This window comes from Charadrius vociferus, unplaced genomic scaffold, assembly GCF_000708025.1.
Source record: "Charadrius vociferus isolate BGI_N301 unplaced genomic scaffold, ASM70802v2 scaffold228, whole genome shotgun sequence".
NCBI classification, from domain to species: domain Eukaryota; kingdom Metazoa; phylum Chordata; class Aves; order Charadriiformes; family Charadriidae; genus Charadrius; species Charadrius vociferus.
In genome coordinates, this window is record NW_009649864.1 from 3,016,818 (window position 1) to 3,037,062 (window position 20,245).

General features: G+C 39.7%; 1 protein-coding gene across 2 annotated transcripts in view; it reads left to right on the forward strand.

The window, feature by feature from the left end:
* Positions 1-206: 206 nt before the first annotated feature.
* Positions 207-20,245, forward strand: part of PPP2R5C (protein phosphatase 2, regulatory subunit B', gamma) — a 54,993-nt gene continuing 34,954 nt past the window's right edge. The window contains exon 1 of one of the 2 annotated variants that reach the window (XM_009891044.1): positions 207-373. In XM_009891044.1, coding sequence (XP_009889346.1) covers positions 280-373 — 94 coding nt within the window. In that variant the 5' untranslated portion in view covers positions 207-279. The remainder of the gene's footprint in view (positions 374-20,245) is intronic. The other variant, XM_009891045.1, reaches the window with a different exon arrangement.

Genomic DNA, 20,245 nt, shown 5'->3' on the forward strand with positions numbered 1-20,245 from the left:
GGGGCCCGGGGGGGGACCGCGGGGCGCAGTGACAGCCCCGCTCCAGCCTCCCCTCCCCTCCCCTCCGCGCCGCTCCGCTCCGCTCGCTCGTTTGCGGCCTCCTCCCTGTCATTTTTAAGTTGCTGCCGTTAGCCAATGGGGCTCCTCCCGCCCGCTGACATCACTAACTAGCCAGTTCCCTCCAGCTGCAGAGCGCTTCAGTTTCTGTCTTTTTTTAAACTAAAATGGAGGCTGGTTTCTTGCCTTAAGGAATACATTGCCTTGCCTGCTGGAGCCTAGATGTTGACATGTAACAGAGCTGGCAGCAGGATGGTGGTTGACGCAGCCAATTCCAATGGGCCCTTCCAGCCCGTGGCCCTTCTGCATATTAGAGGTGAGTTATTGTGCGTGTGCGAGGGAATCGCGACCCTCCGCCAGCTAATAAATGGCTATTGTGGCGCTGGGGTACGGGCAGCAGGAAGTCCCTTTGTAGCCCTCTCCCTTCCCGTTCGGTACAGCCGCAGCAAAACCCACCGGAGGTCGAAACCCTTTTTCTGTCCAAGGCGTTTGGGGCAGATTTAAGAATTCGTAAAGGCATCGCAATCCGTAGTTAAAAGCAGGTTTTACTGCTTTCTGCCGTAACTCTCCCATCCCCCTTTCAAGCTGTGCTGATGTCAAAGGATGTGAAGTCACTGCCCCAGAAAGGTACTGGGGGGGGGCGGGAAGGGCCAAGTTATCGCTATACAGTTTCTGTAGAATAAGGGCAAACGTTTGTTTCGTTTCAAAGCCTTTTTTTGTGTGAATCGTTCAGATAGAGCGCCTTTAAAACCCTCTGCAGCTTGTAGAAGAATTGGGAGTGCTGTCGGGTGGGGGGATGTGACATTTATTATGAAAATATCCTTTATGTATTCAGAAAGCGCTTCCTAGAAGAGATGCAGTTCAGCTTTAACAAGCAAGCTCTTGTGTGCCTATCGCTTTTGTGCGGTTCTGAATGTTAAATTTCCTCACAGAATATGTTCTTTTGGGTTTATAGAATTGGTGTATTACAAATCTGCATTTTATATAATTGTTTGGGAAAATACATGTTGGTATGACACTTTTGTGTGATACAGAGTGTGTATTTCTTGTTCTGTATTTTTGCAGTTAGTAAAATTTTGCATTGCTATGGGGTTTTTTTGTGTATTCTTTTAGCTGGCTGTTAACCAACCAAAGCTGGGGGTTTTTTTGGTTGGTGTTTTTTTTTTTTTAATGTCTTCCTTAAGGTGGTTTTGGTTTAGAACTTTTTATGAAAACAGAACATGTATTAGCTGGGATCAGCACACCTTGAACAATGGCGTTTATATGCAAAACACACAGCTGATACGGTTCTTAATAACCTTTGCTTCTCAGCTTTCACTGGTGTAGCCTAAATGTTAGGACTGAAAAGAATATTTTTTTTTCATTGATATTCCATACACTGAAAATATTTTGCTTTGAAAGTTTAAAAAACACCAACTGTTCAGAAGCCTGCTTCTTTAAATAGCAGCGCTGGTTTTCATGTAGTAAGAATTTCTCTTTACCTTTTAAAAGAGCCATATCCTCCTCTGTCTGAAGTGGGACTGGCTGTATTCTAGAAGACTCTAATTTTGGTCTGTGAGTGGGGGGGAAATGCGATAAAATTCCCTTGAGTTAGAATAGGGCCGGTGCTTGTCGTCAAGGGAATATAAATGCAACTGCCTGACCTGTAGAAAGGCCTTCGTTTTTCACTCTGCGCAAATCACCTTAATTCTCTGGTAGATGCTGCCTTTTGGAAGGGGAGAAGCACCATCTTTTAAAGGTGCAAGTCAGGAAAACAAACCAAGGTTGGAATCAGAATGATGAAATTTTATAATGATAAACCTTAATAATCCTTTGTCTCTGTATGATAACATGGTTCTTGTCAGTGAATATGTTATCCCTGGTGTTGCTCCAGTCAAATACAGAATTGTGGAAACAAGGGACTTTAAGAAACTGTTCTGAAATTTACTTTCTTAAGACCTAAATTTGTGGTGCACTGAATAATACAATAGTAAATAGAGGTTAAGGGGTTTTGTGTTTTGGTTTGTTGGTTGGTTGGTGGTTGTTTTTTTGTTGTTTTTTTTAATGGATGATGAGAGTGGACTTTCTTGTAAGCAATTAAGAAATAAGTGGGAGATTGTTTTGCATTTTCAGATGGGAGGAAATAGGATGGGTCTCTGGTATTACAGCCCAGAGGAATTTCTTGACACAGGGAAAGGAAAAGCATCTCTTCCATACATACATGTATACAGGAGTTGCTTTGGTTTTTTTGTTTGTACCTCATCTCTGTAGCTGCTCTGATGTTACCAGTACTGATCTGCCTCCAGAATGAAGCCTGACAGAACAATACATATAAAATTAATAGCTGTAAAAATTCACTGGTAACTCTGAAGCCTAATGACACGTTTACTGTTTGTCCTAATCCATGCTGCTTTTACAGTTGTCCTTCTGCATCATCTGTTGCAGTATAGGATTAAATTTCTAGTGGAAGTGCTCCTCTTTGCAGCTATAAGAGCTAAAACCTCAGTGTCAAAAGGAGGGGGTGCAAGCCCCTCAGTTGTTTCTGGTAGATCTAGTTTGTTGTAATAGAGAAGATACTGCTTTACCACTGATTTCATATAGCCTTTAAACTAAAATTTTGAGATGGTGTATTGTATTTTAATTTACTCATATCATAGCTACCATATTTGGCCTTAATGTTATTTTTTTAAAAAAATCTATGAAGCCTTGTGGACTACACTGTCAGGACTTCTTTGAAAATAAAAATTGCAGTCTTGCTTTTAAAGTTAATTCTAAAGCACTTTCTGTACCTGGATTATATATACAGAGTATGTAAAGTTTGCAGAATAAAAAGGAAATCTTCTGATCCAGTATGAGATGGGAGCTTCCTCCCCTTCCTCCTGCCCCTCCTGGACTGCGGACAGCTTTATTGTCTGGACTACAGACAATAAATGTTTTGCTTTGCCAAAACAACACAGTTGGAAAAATAGATGCAGATGGTTGTTAAAACTTATGTTACAAGTCTTGTGAATAGGAAATAAGGGTGTCAGAATTTTATTGACTGCTGTTGCTGTCACTGGTATCTGCACTATCACCAGTAAGGAGAAGCAGTAGGTATTTGTAGGATAGGAGGTGTCAGGGCCCCAGACACCCCGTCCTCCAGTAGTTCATTTGTCTGCTTGTGCTCAAGGTCATCTTGGATATGGTGCAGCCGTGTAATCTTGAGTCAGCCTGCTGTGGAAAGAGCTGTGAGAAGTCTTATCAGGGTTCCCCTTTCACTCAGGAGTTGCCTTTAAGCTCAGGCCCTTGGCCTTGGTCGTTGCTCTAGCTAGGTTGCAGCTATGTGGTTGTCCAGACACGTGCCTTGCTGATCTGGATCCTGATGTGTTGACTACCTGGCTTGGTGTGCCTCTTCACTGTGGACTTGTTCGGCAGCCACTGGACAGTTGGCTGACCTCGGTCACTGTCGGTACACCTGCTCTCCTTTCTTCGTTCAGGTACTGTGAGACTATGCCCTTTGTCACAACCATAGACTGTTGGCAGTTGTTCAAGACCAATATGTAGAAATCAGGTCTGCAGAAGATGACTTTGGACCCGTTGCCGGAAAATACCAAGCAGCAAAAGAGCCTAATCCACACTGAACGCAAGTGGCATGGAGCCATTACTGTATGTTATTTGCTTGTGCTGAAAGCGCTCAGCAAGAGTGTTTGGTCTACTGGGGGAGCGAGCCCTTGGTCATTCCACCCGCAACAGACTTTCCAGGGAATGCAGGTTCTACCACTGCTGCATTGATCTTTCTGGAGTACAAAGATAGTGCGTAATGGTCAGCTGAGCTGCTTGTCACCGGTTCTCATCGTGAACTGAAAATTTACTTTGTATTGAAACGATACCAAAGCTTCCAAGAAAATTACAATTGCAGTTTGAGCAGCCATTATGGCCATGGAATAACTACTATGGTATGTGGTCCTGGGTAGAGACTCGGGCTTGGAGCTGGCTGTGAAACAAATGCTGTAGCCAAAGCTACATGGTATCGTTGGATATCTGCATGGAGACCTCCCTGAGGATCTTTGTGCATAGACAGGTCAGTAGCTATGAAGATGCTATTAGGACAACACAGAGAAGAGGGTTATTAGGTATTATGAATTTAAGTTTTTTGCAACAAGGAGAGAAGCAGAGCTGAATGGTGTTTTCAAGATGCATCTTACTCCTTATGGAGCCCTTCTGGCAGCTGAACCCCTAGGGTGATGGAAGTGCACTCAAGGCCCTGACAGGAGGATCCACATAAATGAGATGAGGCCTGGGGGAAGGAATCGCGACCTTTTGATTTCCATCTCAGCACTTCAAGCAAAGAAAGCAGCTGTAAAAGCAGCATGGATTAGGACAAACAGTAAACATTTGTCACTAGACTTCAGAGTTACCAGTTTATATTTACTGTTGTGAGTTGTCTTGCTGAAAATTGTAGCTGTAGTACAAAGTGCAGTTTCAGGTAGAAAATAATTGTAATTCATTCTGTAGGCAGATTGTAAATGTTTATATGTGGGGGGATACACATTTTTCCTTAAGAATACAGTTAAGTGCTGTTAAGAAAAATCTCTTAATACTGTTTAATCAGCAACATACGAATAGCCCAAATGCCAATGTTTTTATGAACTCAAGACACGTATTTGAACAAAATATAGGTAGAACCATGCTCTGATCTGCAATGGCAGAATTAGCAGAATATACAAGTTACTTCAGTGGTTTAGTTGCTGACTGGCTGGGATTAGTAATCTCTGTTCATGCGTTTCAAAAATGATTTTCAGGGTGTTTTGCAAGACATACTGAAAGTCGTGTGGGAAGGAGGGTGAGAACACCCTGATACTGTACTAACTCAAACTGATGCTTCCTGTAGGCCGTAACCTGTTTCAAATATCTCATTGTCCAAATATCTCCTCTGCCTTCCGGAGCAGCAATTTTTTTTTTTTTTTGAAGGATTGGAATTGTCATTACTTACGTTACTTCAGATTTTGTGAAAGATGCTTTGACTTTTTCAAAGAAGGTGTAAGTGATGTTAATTTTGTCTATTCTTTCTGTGTGCTCTTTGTGTGTGTTAATCCTGAGTAAGGGATCACGGAAGGTAGTTCCTATTCCATCTTCACATAGTGCTTTTCTACAGAGCTAAAAACATCGGTGGTAATGTTTTTGTGATGTAAATATCTGAGTATTTAGCTAGAAATTTGCATTCTTGTCAAAGGGTGGTGAAAGATCATTGTTCTGTTGGGTTAGGTGCTAACAGCTTCAAGCACCTGTCAGTGGTGTTTTCCCTGAGCTTGGGCCGCCTTTGATCTGGCTCTGAGAGGTTACCTGATCACCATGAGTTACCCTCAGGTTCTTAAAGCGACCGAATGCTATCTAGCTGTTGCAAGGTGCATTTCCACTTACTTTATATTTTCATACTTGGCTACGAAAGGTCAAGTCCCTTTCGACAATGTGTAAACAGAGGAAACAACTTTTAAGTGAGCTGCATATTGCATTTAAACCTGAAGTATGCAATTTATTTCTTAAAGGAGAAAAGCTCACTGCTTTTGTTTTAGAAAGAACCCAGCGCAGTCTTTTTCTTCAAAAATAATTGACCTGAAGATACTTTTGTCTAACCATATTTCCTAAAAATCATGAAGGCTTTTGCTTTGCAGGAATTGTTTCAGAGCTAAAAAAAAAAAATAAAATAAAATAAAATCCATTTTGTAATTAAACGGGAAGCAGAGGCCAAAGCTCACACTTCAGAAGTAATACAGACCAAATTCAGCATGCATAACACTAGCCATTAATCTCACAATGTGCAAAAAGAGACTGAAAAAATTGGGTTGGTTTGACCTGAGGAATGGAAGACTGAGGGTAGATCTTGTCTTCAGCTACATGACGGGAGGGTAGAGAGGACAGGGCCAGGTTCTTCTCAGAGGTCCACAATGTTTAAGTGAGAAGTAACCGATATGCGTTGCAACACAGGCGGTTGCAATTGTATACAAGGAGAAAAAAATTTATGGTAAAAATGGTTAAACACTGGAACAAGATTCCAAAAGGGCCTGTGAAATCTCTGTGCTTGGAGATACTTAAAATTTGACTGGACAATGCCATAAGCAGCCGGGTTTATCTAGCTCGCCCTGCTTTGAGTCGGGGATCAGACTAGCAGAAATGAGACGGTCTCTTCTGGTGAAAATTATTCTATGATTCTGTCATTCTTCGTTCCATGTGGGACCAAAAAATGACTAGCCTTACTGTCACTTAAAAATATTAAAATATCAATTTTAATGTACTTTTTAATTTAAAGAGCAATATTCTTATTGTAAACCATCTTTTTTCTTTTTTTTTTTTTTTTTCCGCTTCCGTTACTAGGGCGGACTTTTTAATGTTTGGTGCCAGCCATGCCTGTTAGTAGTACTTTTAGCTTTGTGTTAACTCTCAGTTTTTGGTGTAACAGTGTTCTAAATGGTTCTTGCCACGTTTTTGCGAACTGTTATAGGTGGGTGACTGGTACTGCATGCAGTATTAAAAATATTGGCACACTAAAAGGTCATTTTGTTCATTTCTTAATATTCTGTTAGGAGCTCAGCAGTAGTAAAAAAAAATGTGGCAGGTATGTGTATTTTACAGAATATCCATAACTCTAGAAGTATCTTCTGAATAAGCTAGAACTCATAAATGTATTCAGTCAGCTATTTCACCAACATTTCTTTACATTTATCAGCTTTTGCAAAGATCTTACAGATTGAATACATTTGCTTAGTATCATGAGATTTTTCTGTAGCTCTTTTTAACAAGCCTTAAACTGACAATGAATACAGCATTAACAAACTGCATGACCTCGCTATTCATCTTCTGTGGTGTTTATGAAAATGTTGAATGGTGTAATTTCTACCACAGATCCTTACAACATGTTTCTGGTAATCTTCCCGCATTATAAAAACATGTTAAAAGTCTAAAAATCCAGGGATAATTGTCATTTATCAAGTTCTCGGAAAGTATAAGAAAGTTGGTAAAAATTTCAACTATAATTTCCTTTCCTTTACATGTGCTAAGTTTGCCTTTTTTGGGGTATTAATGTTTTATTATAGTATAAAACTGGCCTATGCCAATTGTGAAAGCATAGCTAAAAAATCTCAGATAGTCACCTTTTATGCTACTGTGTTTTTGCTGTTAGTGTATACTGCAGTGGAAAATGAGTCTGGTTTATTTCTTTAGTATTTTCTGTGTAATGATAATCTTCACCTTCACAGGCATCTTGCATTTTCCATGCAAGTAGGTGTTTTTAAGGATGATGAATTTCACTGGTCTGAGCATGTATGTTTATTTAAATACTGATTTCCTTTAATCCTTCAACACATTTAAATTTAGTAAACATATAAGGCACAGTGCCTGTTTGTTGTGAAAAGTGAGTAAAATCTTCAAGGGTAGAAAGTTACACAGAGTAGACATTTTAATAATTTTCTTCAGAGATGCTTCCATCGCAGTGATGAGTTGTGCTACTTCTCTTTTGCTGAATTTTAAATGAAAAAATTACAGCTACTTGTAAAATTTTAGGGTTGTTTTTGGTTTGTGTTTTTTTTTTTTTTTACTTTTGTGGAAATATTCTGTGCAAAAGACCTTCAAAACTTTTTTTTCACCCCTGCTGATCCAATAAGTGGGATTTCCAGGACGCATCTTCTGTCCTGCTTGTGGATCATAGTTGTTGTTGGGTTTGGATCAAATGGATAAACCTCAGCTTAGATTTAAAGGAGATAAAAATGCTTATTCTTCCCTTTTCTCCCACATGAGCCAATGATAATTTGATAATCTGAAGGGCTGAGAAACAGCTGCATGTTCGGGCTGATACCTGTGCCTTCCTACCAAGCCACCCAGACTCCATTGGTACTCAGCCTGACTCCTGGAGCTCATTTTAGCAAAAGTTTCCGATATCCTCATAGTAAGTTCTCAGGCACTGCTGCTCTTTAACATTGTGTAACCAGTTGTACACTGAATTGTTAGCTTTGAAATCCATCCACTGTTCCTTTCTAAAAGTGTTGCCTCAAAGAGGAGGAATCAAGACCATCTTCCATAAGAACAAGCATCAGTTCTATTCTTAATGAATCTAGGCCTCTTGTATCTATAGGATTGTGAAATGTTTAGTTAAGGGTTTCATCAGTTAGCATTAGATAATAATCTGAATTGCAAAATGACTGATATTGGTACAAATGGCTGTGTTATTTTCTTGCCTTTTGTATGGTTTTGCTAGATTTTTTTTCTAAGGACAGTCAGACATAGCCACAGCACTTAACCAGGCATAGACTGGTGGTTTTTTGCTGGTATATACTGAAGCAACTTGTGGGGAGTGTTTTTAGTATTTGACCAAGAGCAGATTTAAAGGAGGTTGCTTAGTTATCACTCCTGCTGTGTTTAATATGGTGACGTGCTTTTATTAACTCTTTGCTTACAGTGCATCACTTTGTATCGGAGGATATATTTTACCTTGTTACTGCTTTTGCTCTGTGTGCTCTGTCATTCTGTCATTTCTCTTCCTTCACTTTGTTGGGTTGTTTTTACCTTTACATAGATCCTTTGCCCGTATGAAGACTGTCTATATAAGTGCTGCTGCTGGAAACAATGAGGATGTTAAGTGTTCGGGCTGCACTTAAAATCTCTAAGGGTGTGATGGTAAAAATGCCTCTGGAGGGGACTTTTTGTTGAGCTGAAAATTCCATGAAATTATAGGAAGGTAGTCAGTTGGAATTTCTAAGTTGCATTTACTGACTCATGGTGTAATTTGCGTGCCCTTTCAAGGAAGCAAAATTACATTGGTGTAAATGCATATTTTCCTCAATTTTTATTCATTTATGCATCAAAAATCTTCTGGTTTGTGATTGTTGCTATGAAATACATTTTAATATTAAAATTCAGTGTCATCTCTTTCCGAGGAGAATGTTTATTCCCATTTCTGTTCAAAGCTTTTAATAAATAATTTCAACTTCTGTAGAGTCAGCTAATTCTCTCCATGTGTTATCAAACACTGTTAGCTACTGAAAGTGCATTGTAAGCCATGCAGATTTACGTGAGCACCAGCAATATTTACTAGATATAGGAATATTTACATCATATGCAGACAAGATTCTTTACTGTCAGGGTGGTGAGACACTGGCACACGTTGCTCAGAGAGGTTGTGGATGCCCCATCCCTGGAGGCCTTTACGGCAAGGTTGGATTTGAGTAACCTGGTCTAGTGGGAGGTGTCGCTGCCCATGGCAGGAGGGCTGGAACTAGATGTTCTTTAAGGTCCCTTCCAATCCAAACCGTTCTATGATTCTACAAGATGTTCCTCTGGTGGTGGATTTTATCTTCTAACCTGTATGCCCAGGATAGACACAGTGAAAGTATGGTCTTGAAAGCATAATGGAGCCTGTGCTTAGCTTCTGCCTGCATGCTTGTGTCTCAAATGACAAAACTGAGTTAAATGATGCTCTGAGTGGGTGATATTTTAAAGCCATATCTGCATCTCTTTTAATCAATTCCACTTAAAGCACATACAAATCATGTAACACCATTTCTCCTATAGTTTGCCAATTAAGTTTTCTTTTTCAAATGCAGTTAAAATTAGGGGTATGGTCTGACTCTGGATTGTTATCAGTAATGGAAGCGACAGTTTTATGTCAGTTTTCATAATTGCTCTCGTTACTGATAGTGATCTGAATTTTATGAAGTAAATATTTCCTTTAAGTTACACAAAGAAAAAATTGTGTATGAATCTTAGAAGATGTAAAAAAAGTGGGGAAACTATTCATTTGGGACTTTTCGAGTTGTTTGTAGCAGTCTGCTAATTTGAAATACATTTTCATTTTAAGTAGTATTATGGAAGGTTTTTAATTCATGTTTTTGGATTAAAGCTTCGAGCTGTGTATCTTCACAGAACCGAATTCTTGTGTTGCTTTTGTATTTAAAGTGAAAGCATAACAATGTCAGTGGTGTTTCAAATGTTTGTTTGGGCCACATTACAAAGAAGACTTGAACAAAATTGATCAAAACTTGAAATGCCATAGTTTAAGGAAAATGTGTGTTGTCTGCCATTTGGGTGTAATCAGTTTTTCTTCCAAAATATTTTCCAAATGAACTGTAGCTAACTGTTGTGGTTAAATCCCAGCTGGCAACTAAACACCACACAGCTGCTTGCTCACTCTATATGCCCTGCAAAGCAGGATGGGGGGGAAAGAGAATTGGAAGGGTAAAAGAGAGAAAACTCATGGGTTAAGATAAGAGCAGTTTAATAATTGAAATAAAATCGTGGAATCATAGAATAGTTAGAAGGGACCTTAAAGATCATCTAGTTCCAACCCCCCCTGCCATGGACAGGGACACCTCCCACTAGACCGGGTTGGCCTTGAACACTTTCAGAGAGGGGGCACCCACAACCTCTCTGGGCAATGGCGCTTTCAGTGTCTCACCACCCTCACAGTAAAGAATTTCTTCCTGATACCTAATCTAAATCACAGAATCACACAGAATCACAGAATTTCAGAGTTGGAAGGGACCTCTAGAGATCATCTAGTCCAACTCCCCTGCTAAAGCAGGATTGCCCAGAGCACATTACTCAGGACTGCATCCAGGCGGGTTTTGAAAATCTCCAGAGAAGGGGACTCCGCACCCTTCCTGGGCAGCCTGTGCCATGCTCTGTCACCCGAACTGTAAAGAAGTTTTTCCGTGTGTTGGAATGGAACTTCCTATGTTCTAACTTGCACCCATTGCCCCTCGTCCTGTCAGTAGGAACCACTGAGAAGAGTGTGGCTCTATCCTTCTTCAACCCACCCTTTAGATATTTGTAAGTAGTAATAAGGTCTCCCCTCAGCCTTCTTTTCTCCAGGCTAAAGAGTCCCAGCTCTCTCAGCCTTTCCTCATAAGGGAGATGCTCCAATCCCTCAATCATCTTGGTTGCCCTTCGCTGGACTCTCTCCAGCAGTTCCCTGTCCCTCTTGAACTGTGGAGCCCAAAACTGGACACAGTATTCCAGTTGTGGCCTCACCAGTTCCGAGTAGAGGGGGAGAATGACCTCCCTCGACCTCCTGGTCACACTCTTCCCTATGCAGCCCAGGATTCCATTGGCCTTTTTGGCAGCAAGGGCACACTGCTGGCTCATTGACAATTTACTATCTACCAGGACCCCCAAATCCTTCTCCTCAGAACTACTTCCCAGCAGGTCCACCCCTAACCTATACTGGTGCCTAGCATTTTTCCTCCCCAGGTGCAGGACCCTGCACTTGCTTATGTTGAACCTCATTAGGTTCCTATCTGCCCAGCTCGCCAGCCTGTCCAGGTCCCGCTGGATGGCAGCGCGGCCCTCTGGAGAGTCAGCCACCCCTCCCAGTTTGGTATCATCAGCAAACTTGCTGAGGATACACTCTGTCCCCTCATCCAGGTCATTAATGAATATATTAAACAAAATTGGACCAAGTATCGACCCCTGGGGGACACTACTGGTTACAGGCCTTCAGCCATTGTCCTCCATACCGAAAAGGCTTTAGCTGCATAGCTTGATTGATTATGGTGCACATTTGACATTCCTGGATAACCTGTGCAATGGCATCAATAGTCAAGTCCACCCCTCAGTCACGAGTTCATTTGTATGTTGTATCCCTTCCTGAATGTCCTGACGTGTCATGGGCCTGTGGAGCTATAAATAGCTCACCTTTATGTTCCCAATCCAGATCCACCTAAGCCACTTCAATTCTAGCAACCTGGTCCACCCGCTCGTTGTTTCAGTGTTCTTCAGTGGCACAACTATTGGGTATGTGAGCATCTACAAGACGTACTTTTAAAACCAGGTTCTTTACCCGAGCAGAAATATCTTGCCATAATTCAGCAGCCCAGATGGGTTTACCTCTGCACTGACAGTCGGTCTGCTTCCATTGCTGTAGCCACCCCCACAGAGCATTTGCCACCATCCATGAGTCAGTCTGGATGGCTTTCACCTCTGCAAACTGACTCGATTCGCCTGGTCCTTCAGCAGTTTCTGCGACTTGTCCTGTAGGACTCCACACAGCAGCTTTCCACCTTCGATGTTTTCCCTCTCTTCTCTCTGAGGGTGCTTCATAATATCAAGCAGTGTTTGGTAGACGCTGGCCAGGGCCCAGCACAGTGTGGTAAGTTGTGCCTCTTTGGAATAGCCACGGCATAGGTTTTTTCAAACATTCTATCACTTCATCAGGATCCTGTCGTTGTTCAGGAGTGAAGTTCCAGAGCGTTGGAGGTGAGAAGTTCTCTAGATACCTGCCCATATTCTCCCCACATGCCCTACCACCCACTACCATACTCTCACGGAGCCTGGGCCATATTCCTAAATTGCTTGTTAACCTTAGACAAAACCGAAACAATATTTCTAAGAAATACAAATAGTATTTTAACTACCCAAGGATGTTCAAGATGTGAGGGAGAAAGAAAACAACACAGAAGAAGGTAGTGAAGGTGCCATTCTGTATTTCCTCCACAAAAAACCTCAGAAGAAGTATAACTGTGATTTGTCTCCATGAGATGGTACCCCAAGTGCAGTAATGGCTTCAGTACATAGCCCAAATACAGGTGAAGCTCAAGGTCAGTGTTTTAACAACAGATTTCCCAGGCTAAACATCACTAATCACTACAGAGCACAGCCAAAACCAGCACATTGTGCTGTCTGTTAATAATTATTCTAAATGTCATCATTAAATTCACCTATTTGGTCATTTAGAAGCATCTAATGGAAAGCAAGCAGTAACCCCCAGGGTTTAGCATGTGCACAGGGTTGGGGAGAGGAGAAAGCAGGCTGATACACTCTGGGGAAGTAACCAAGGTATTTTACATTTCGGTGGTTGATTGTTCCTTGAATTAGATTTATTGTAGGTGTGTGACAGGTAACGTAACAGGCAAGTTACTGAGTGAGCGGTATCTGACCAGAATTATGGGTTGGTGTATGGAGTTTGGGTGTGCTTCAGGAAACAGCACTTCTGCTTAGAGCAGAAGGTTAGGCTTGATTAGCTGATACTTATTTCAACCAAGTGTCCAAAGTGGCAGAGTTTATTCAGTGGTTCATGGGTTTCTTCAATTTATTTAATATAAATCTTCTGAATTACACCATGCACTTGAATTATGTTCCGTAGTGTAACTGAAGTCTGCTCCCACCACAGCAGTGCTTCATTTTTTCAGAGAGACTGTTAAATGTATTTGCAAACAATTTTAAAGCTCTCAAATTCAATTGAAGATGTTGCATAATAAGTTTGTTTTTACACTGTGAGAATGGATTCAAGTACACTGTAACAGCTAGGAAATTGAGGATTTTTGTCTTTGGTTTCTAGTAAGTGCTTTGTGTTCAAAAATTAGTTTTGGTGTCATATTAACTGTATGTATGCCAAAAAGCTCTACTGAGAGTTCTTTATCTGTTTGGTTTCTTTCTACCCTTGTTAAGACAGTTTTTTCTTCCGTTGTCTATTTGATTATCCTCCCTGTCATTTTTCTCCCTAATTTTCAGGTGGAATTTTTATTTCATTAGCTCAAGCCCACTTCAGCTTGTTTCACTTGTCATTTCCTGTATAAGCATTCCTGTTTTCCTCTTTATGGTACATTGCCTTTAAAGTATTTATACAGTTATCGCTTTTACTCTTCATTTTCTGGTTTTAAACATTTTCATATAGTCTAAAAATCCTTATTTCTCTTAAATATTATTACAAATATATTCTCAAGGTTTTTTAAAATTTCATATGGCTTCTAAGAAAATAGTTGACTTCTGATGAGACTGTAAAGCAGGAGGTTAGGTGCAGGGTGGTGTTGGTCCACTTTTGAAAAATCATTCGATAATTAGGTGCACTGATTATTCACTGTTGATCTACTTTTATCATCATTAGACTTATGATGTACACCTGGAAAAGATGTTATTGGAAGTCATTTCAGTGCCTTGGGTTGTTTAGTATGTAAAAATTATGCCAAACAGTATAAAATGACAGCAGGCTTTTTTCTTCTACTTCAGTACCAGTCAGTCCTTAAAACCTTCCATATTAAATCTTTGACAGTTAAATGTCATTACTTAGTTTCTCTGTCCTCAAAACCACGATGTGATCTTGTAGCGAGGGCATAGCAGCCCCCCGCAATAGCCTTCAGCACTGGGCTGCAGCTCTGGAGGGGATTAGTGTTGGGAGGCACCTGTTTTGAGCTTCACGCCAGGACTGACAAAACATGCGCTTCTCATTCCTTTCAGGCTCTCTTAAGCTGTGTTTTTCTTGGGTGATGGCTCTTAATTTTTTGCTGTTGCTGTTTAATTAGTCTGATAATGACTGATTTGAGTCTGTGTCGTCCCCCCCCCCCTTTTTTTTTCATTAAATGGAAAATTTTATTGCTTTAAAAGTCTCATAATCCAGTGAAAAGCCACTCATTCGAATGAAAATTTAGCCCAGAGATTTCTTTGTGTAGAAACTGAAAATTTTAAAATTTGTGTACCTTTCTCCTTAATGAATTCCACCATCTTGCTCCTGCATCCTCCATCCGCACTTCTGTATCATGATTAAGACTAGTTTCATACACAAGCTGTCACAGGTAAAATAACTTTTCTATCTTAAGTGGAGTTATGGCTAGATCCAGAGTGCAGAGCAGCATAGAAGCAATGTCAGTGCTATTGCTTTCTTGAAAAAATAAAGCTTGAATATTCACTACTAACCAGGACTTGTTTGCTGGAAATAAAATTTCTTTACGTATAACCACTGGAGTATTTGTATGTCCAAAAATTTGAACTACTTGAAAATAAAGTAAAATGTGGCTTGGTTTTGAATTTTAGGTAGAAAATGTGCCACATGTATATGATTTTAAGCATTGCTTTTAAACCTTATTTTCAATCAATATATAGGGAAGTAGTTTTCATATTTTGGGTGCCAGTCTTTTTCAGGTACGTTACCAAATGTGAAACAGCAGCAATTGGGAACAGCGCAGTTTCTCCAAATGCGGGGAAATGAAAGGTAGCTTTTCGTTCCAATTACAAGTTTCTGTTAGCTGAAGAACAGCCAAAAGGTATTTCTGGCAGCAGCTCAGTTCCTTGAAAGCAAAGGAGAGGACATAGCCGGTAATGACAGCTGGTTCTCATTTCCCCCTTCTCCTGAATGCCTGGACTGCTACTGAGCATTCTGGTGCTGCATAAAAGCAGCTGATGCAGAGGAGGGTCACACTTTGGAAGTTTCAGTCCGCTGTACAAGTACTGCTTGAGATTGGGAGCTTCCCTTGTGCATCCACCTACCATTCTCAGCTCACCTGCGAGCTGGCCTTGAACAAAACAACTTTACTATGATAATAGCTGATTGGAGTAGTAAGTGTTTTCCTGTAATCCTTATGGAAGCTCTAAGTACCTATACAATATTTTTAGTTATTGATCAGGAGTTGTTTGGGAATTGTAAGCTTTGTTGTTGTAGATCAGACTGAAAGTCCATCTGATCTTCAGTGTCCTGTTTCTGCAGACAGGAAATGTGTAAAGTGTCGTTCGTCCTATCCAGTCCCGTCCCCCCCAAAAAAAAGCTGTTGAGAACTCGTTCTTTCTATCTTTACAATTTACATTGCTTACACGTGCATCCCTTTATCTTCAATAGTGAGATAAAGAGCGGAAGCTTGTTCCTCTTTTATGCCACTTAAAATGTTTATATTATCGTGCTCTCTTGAGTCTAATACAAGCACTCTCTTTTTCCATGAGTGTTCCTGTGGCTTTTGTTGCTGTGGTCATTTTTCTTGTTTTAAGCGTTTCTTTTGGCAAAGAAATGTTTCTACATGTTCAATAATGTTCCAAATAAAACAATATAAACAGCAGTACTTTTCATGTATTTTCTAGTGCCATGGATGCATACAACAATATCTTGCCTGCTTTGAGTTACCTGCGGCCAAACTCCCTCTCCCAGGGTTGCTAGTTATAGTATAAAATGTATTGCATATTGTATATAATTATAGTACTTTCTTGCGTTGCATTGCAGTTTTATTTTTTGTGCCTCTAGAAGTAATAGCTTTAATTAAACTTTTCCATGAATTGGAAGATTTCTTTCCTGTGCCGCCCACTTATTTCCAATATCATGTATTAGGATAACTGTTAACTGGAAGTGTCATCTCTAAGTAGTATTAATTATTGTCGTCATGATTTCAGTAAAATCAGTAAAAACTGTGCAATAAGAATGATGTTCTGCAACCCAGAAAAGTATTCCTTGCTTTGGATTAGGATAGTAATTTAACCTTTTCAAAATAAGGTAAATCTTTTAAATGGAATTTTACCAAATGTAAGACAAGCTTTTGTAATCTTCTTTCTAGTTTTCTGTGTTCGTCTTATGTTCTCCTTTTTTTTAAGGACTTGCTTGCTAGTTCTGGAAAACGTGCCAGTTCTGCTGCTTGCTTTTCCAATGGACATCAGATTTGAAATACCCTAATACTTGCTTTTGACCAGCAGAAGGGACCATGTTATCAATATACTTGATGATTTGTTCTGGGTAGCACCCTAGTTGACAGCTAAACGTTGTTTTTTCCTTATCATTAAAAACCCTAGCCCTTCAGTAGGCTTGCAGACATGGTTCATGAGATGTATCGTCTACTTGCGAGCAGGAGTCACCTTACACACTCGGACTTTTGCTCTAGACCAGTGTCTTAAGGAAGCGGTTACTTTTAGCATGTGACTTTTAGATAGTCTTTTTTTCTATTACCTTGTTTTTGCACGTGCTCCTTCTCCTCTACGTGGTGGTCTGTGTATTCTTTGACTTAAACCTCTGAGTGTGTTTCTGTATGAAAAAATCTAGCTGCTCTTTTAAAATGAGATTTTTTTTTTTACTGATGTGTGTGTACGTAGTCTGATTGGTGGCTGTGGGTATCTGATAGTTTTAAAGAAAAAAGAGTTGTTTTTCTTTTAACAAAATGGGGAGCTGTCAGCCCAACAGAACTGGTACCTCTGCTGAGCCTTTTTATATGAGGAAGGAAGTGCTCACACAAATGAGATGAATTTTGTCTTCTGTGTGTATTTTCTGCAAATTATTAACAAGTCTCTTGTTTTCTGCTTTCACAATGGTGTAACGTAGTGAGCTTTACTGACCACAAATTGTGTTTTGTGATACAAATTGTATCAACTGTTCTTCCTGTCAGGACACAGCCTAAAAACTTCAAACTTCTAGCTTTATTTCAGTTACAATCTGTACTAGAAAACAGCTGTTTTGTGTGACATCTCTGGGTCACCTACTTACCCTGCCTTGCCTTTTGTCCTCCATTCAGCAACTATTAAATTGGCATAGAAAAATGGGCTTCTATGAAAAAGGGGATGGATCAATCATCAGTGCCCAGTTATAACACAATTACAATACAAAACTAAAAATCTTAATTTTTAGATTTAGAGGAATAAAAATGTTATCCAGAGAACAGTAAGTTCTCTACAATCTGACAATGCAAAAATATTCATGTATCATGTAACATTGAACATATGTTCAGGCACTTAAAAACAACTTCAGCGTTTTCTGGTTTATTTTTGCTTTTTCTGTTTCTAATTTTCTTAAACCAGACAAAATTTGTTTTAACATGAAGACAGGAAAAATCTTGATGTGTTAGAATATAACTATGTTTTAGTTCTTTGGCTATGCTGTTCCTTAAAAAAAAAATCCAGTGGTTTCTTAGGATGCTATAGTCTGGGTGCAGAATGGTACCGCATCCTGGCTGAGAAGCAAGCAAGGACGGAGGGAGGACAGTTACTTGTATGAACAGTTCGTTTGCAGTGGGCTCATTTACCTTTAACTCACAGTAAGAACAGCTGAAGGCATACCCACAGCCTCCAAGGAATCGGTTTTCATACAAAGTCGACTGTTTAAATTTTAGCTTTTACAACAAATCATCTGTGTTCTGCTAAGGCAGTCGGTAGCTGAGTACCTGGGCTTTCCCTGGCTGGTTCAAACTGCAGTATGGACTGAAAGTGCTGCCTTTCACAGAGTGAGATACTGGTATAGTTAGTCTGATAATAAAAGCACAACTGATATCAATGATACATTGCAAAGAAACATATTTTATACCCATCAGCAAGTTTATGTGGCAAGGACACAGTCTAAGATGATATTGAAGATTTTTAAGCTGAATAGCTATTACTTTATCAATACCATTAAATTAGAAGGGGTAGAGGTTGCATCTCTGTAAGTTGTTTGTGTAAATTGATTTAACAGTTATCCTGGGACTGGAAAGAAAGAAAGAAACTCTGAAAAACCTGAGCAAAGACAAAAGCTGGTCCCTCTGGCCCAGAAGCTTACCTTGCTGTCATAGTACCTGCCTTCCTTTGATACTTTTTCTAGGGTGTTTTTCTGTCTTACAAAAAGGACAGTAGGATAAATAATGTAGACTCAGGCATAAAATATGCCATTATGATATTTGTGTAAATCTGTGTCAGTAATTGCTGGAAATCCAGTCCAAACATAACACTGAAATTCTTTGTGATTCTGAAAAACTATGCGCCTGTTCCAGTAGACAACCAGAAACAGTACTCATTTAAAGTATGATTATTGATAGGGATAAGTGTTTGGATTGATTAGAGTCTTAAGATCATACTAGCGCTACTGTTCAGAAACAAATTATGTGAAAATGTTGTAAGTAGTGGCTAGCAAATGAAGGGGAGACGTCTTTTTTGTGATTGTGAGGGGGTGTTTGGTTTGTTTGTTTTCTTAAAAACATTGCTCAGTGAATAGCACCAAATGTAGCATCAAATACCAAAGTATTTGGAATAATTGTGAAGAGTAGCTTCTGAATAACCAAAGCCTTCCCATGGTCGTTGGGGAATGGTGCACCAGACTTGCTCAATCATGGGAACTTTTACTTAATGGCACTCTCTTCAAATATATCAGTTAACTACTTCGGGAACTGGAAGTCGGGGATGATAGCTTAATTGAAGTAGAAGTCATCATGCAGTTAGCTGAAAGAATGTAACCAGATAGTCCCTGGCGTGTGGTTGAAGATAATATATGAGTTCTCAGAGTTGCTCTGCAGGTGTGCATACATTCTGTGCGCAAAAATTACAATCTACTCAAGTCAGCTTCTTAGCCAGCTTCTATTTTTTGTCATACTGAAATAATCCTTTCAAATCTTAGAAGTAGGGGTGGTCTTGATTTCATGGCAAGTACTCCAGCCAAGTACCACAAGAAATTTGAGGTCCAGGTGCTTGAAAGCTATGGATGAACAGTCCTAGAGGGGGAAAGAAACCCAAACAAACAAAACACAGTTCGTTAGAAATGTGTGAGGTTCTCAGTCTGTAAAAAGAACTTCTCTCTCTGCTAGAATAACAAGGATGACTGAGGTACTTAAAATAGTTAAGCCACTTCAAAATATACAGCCATGGAGGTGACTTGACTTGTGAGGGTGTTTCTTGACCCTCTTAGTTGTCAGTTGTTAACTTCCAAGATTAGTAGTAATTACAGCTTTAATGCTTCCTCTTCTTTCAGGTTAGTGTACTGTAAATCACTGTAATTGTATGTCCACTGCTTGTTTGATTGTAGTCTCTGTTTCAGCTTTGGATTTTGTGGAGTATACATTCATAGCACAGTATCCCTAAGTGAAATTGTATTGTTATGCTTCAGGTTGAACCACTTTCCGTTTTACAGTTTAAAAGGTAACCACTCCAACCACTTTGTGCATCTGAGACTGTCTACATTCAGGTCATAAATCTGGCTGGCTTTCAGTATGCAAACTACGTGATTAAATACTCTTTTTTTTTTCCAGGATAAATTATTCATTGCTATAGTTTTTAATCCAAATAGACAAAGGCGTGTGTATTCAGATACAAAATTTTTGTGGCTTAAAGTAGCTTCAGTTTGTTCGGAAGACTGGAGAGGAATTTTGGTTTATTTGCCAGAAAGTTCTTGCTCTGTTTAAGGACACCTGTCATTATGCGCCTTCTTTCTAGTTCTTGAAGTCTTCACTCTCCTTGGGTGTGTTGGTGACACTGAAGTCCATAACTAGTTATGGTTTCTTTCATGTATGATACGTTTTTATTCTGTATGTTCTTCAGGGCCATTAATTTACAGGTTTTTTTCTGGAATTAATCTTCACAGCAATTCAGTATACACAACTTTTAAAAAAAAAAAAAAATTGCCAGACATTTTAAACCAAGTATGTCCTCTAAGTTTATTGTAACAGAAGTACTTTTGAAAGCACCTTCTCCTGGGGAGGGAGGAACTACTCCAGCTTTTGTTATGTTAAGAAATTTGTCAGGCACTTAAAGGAGAGCAACTCAT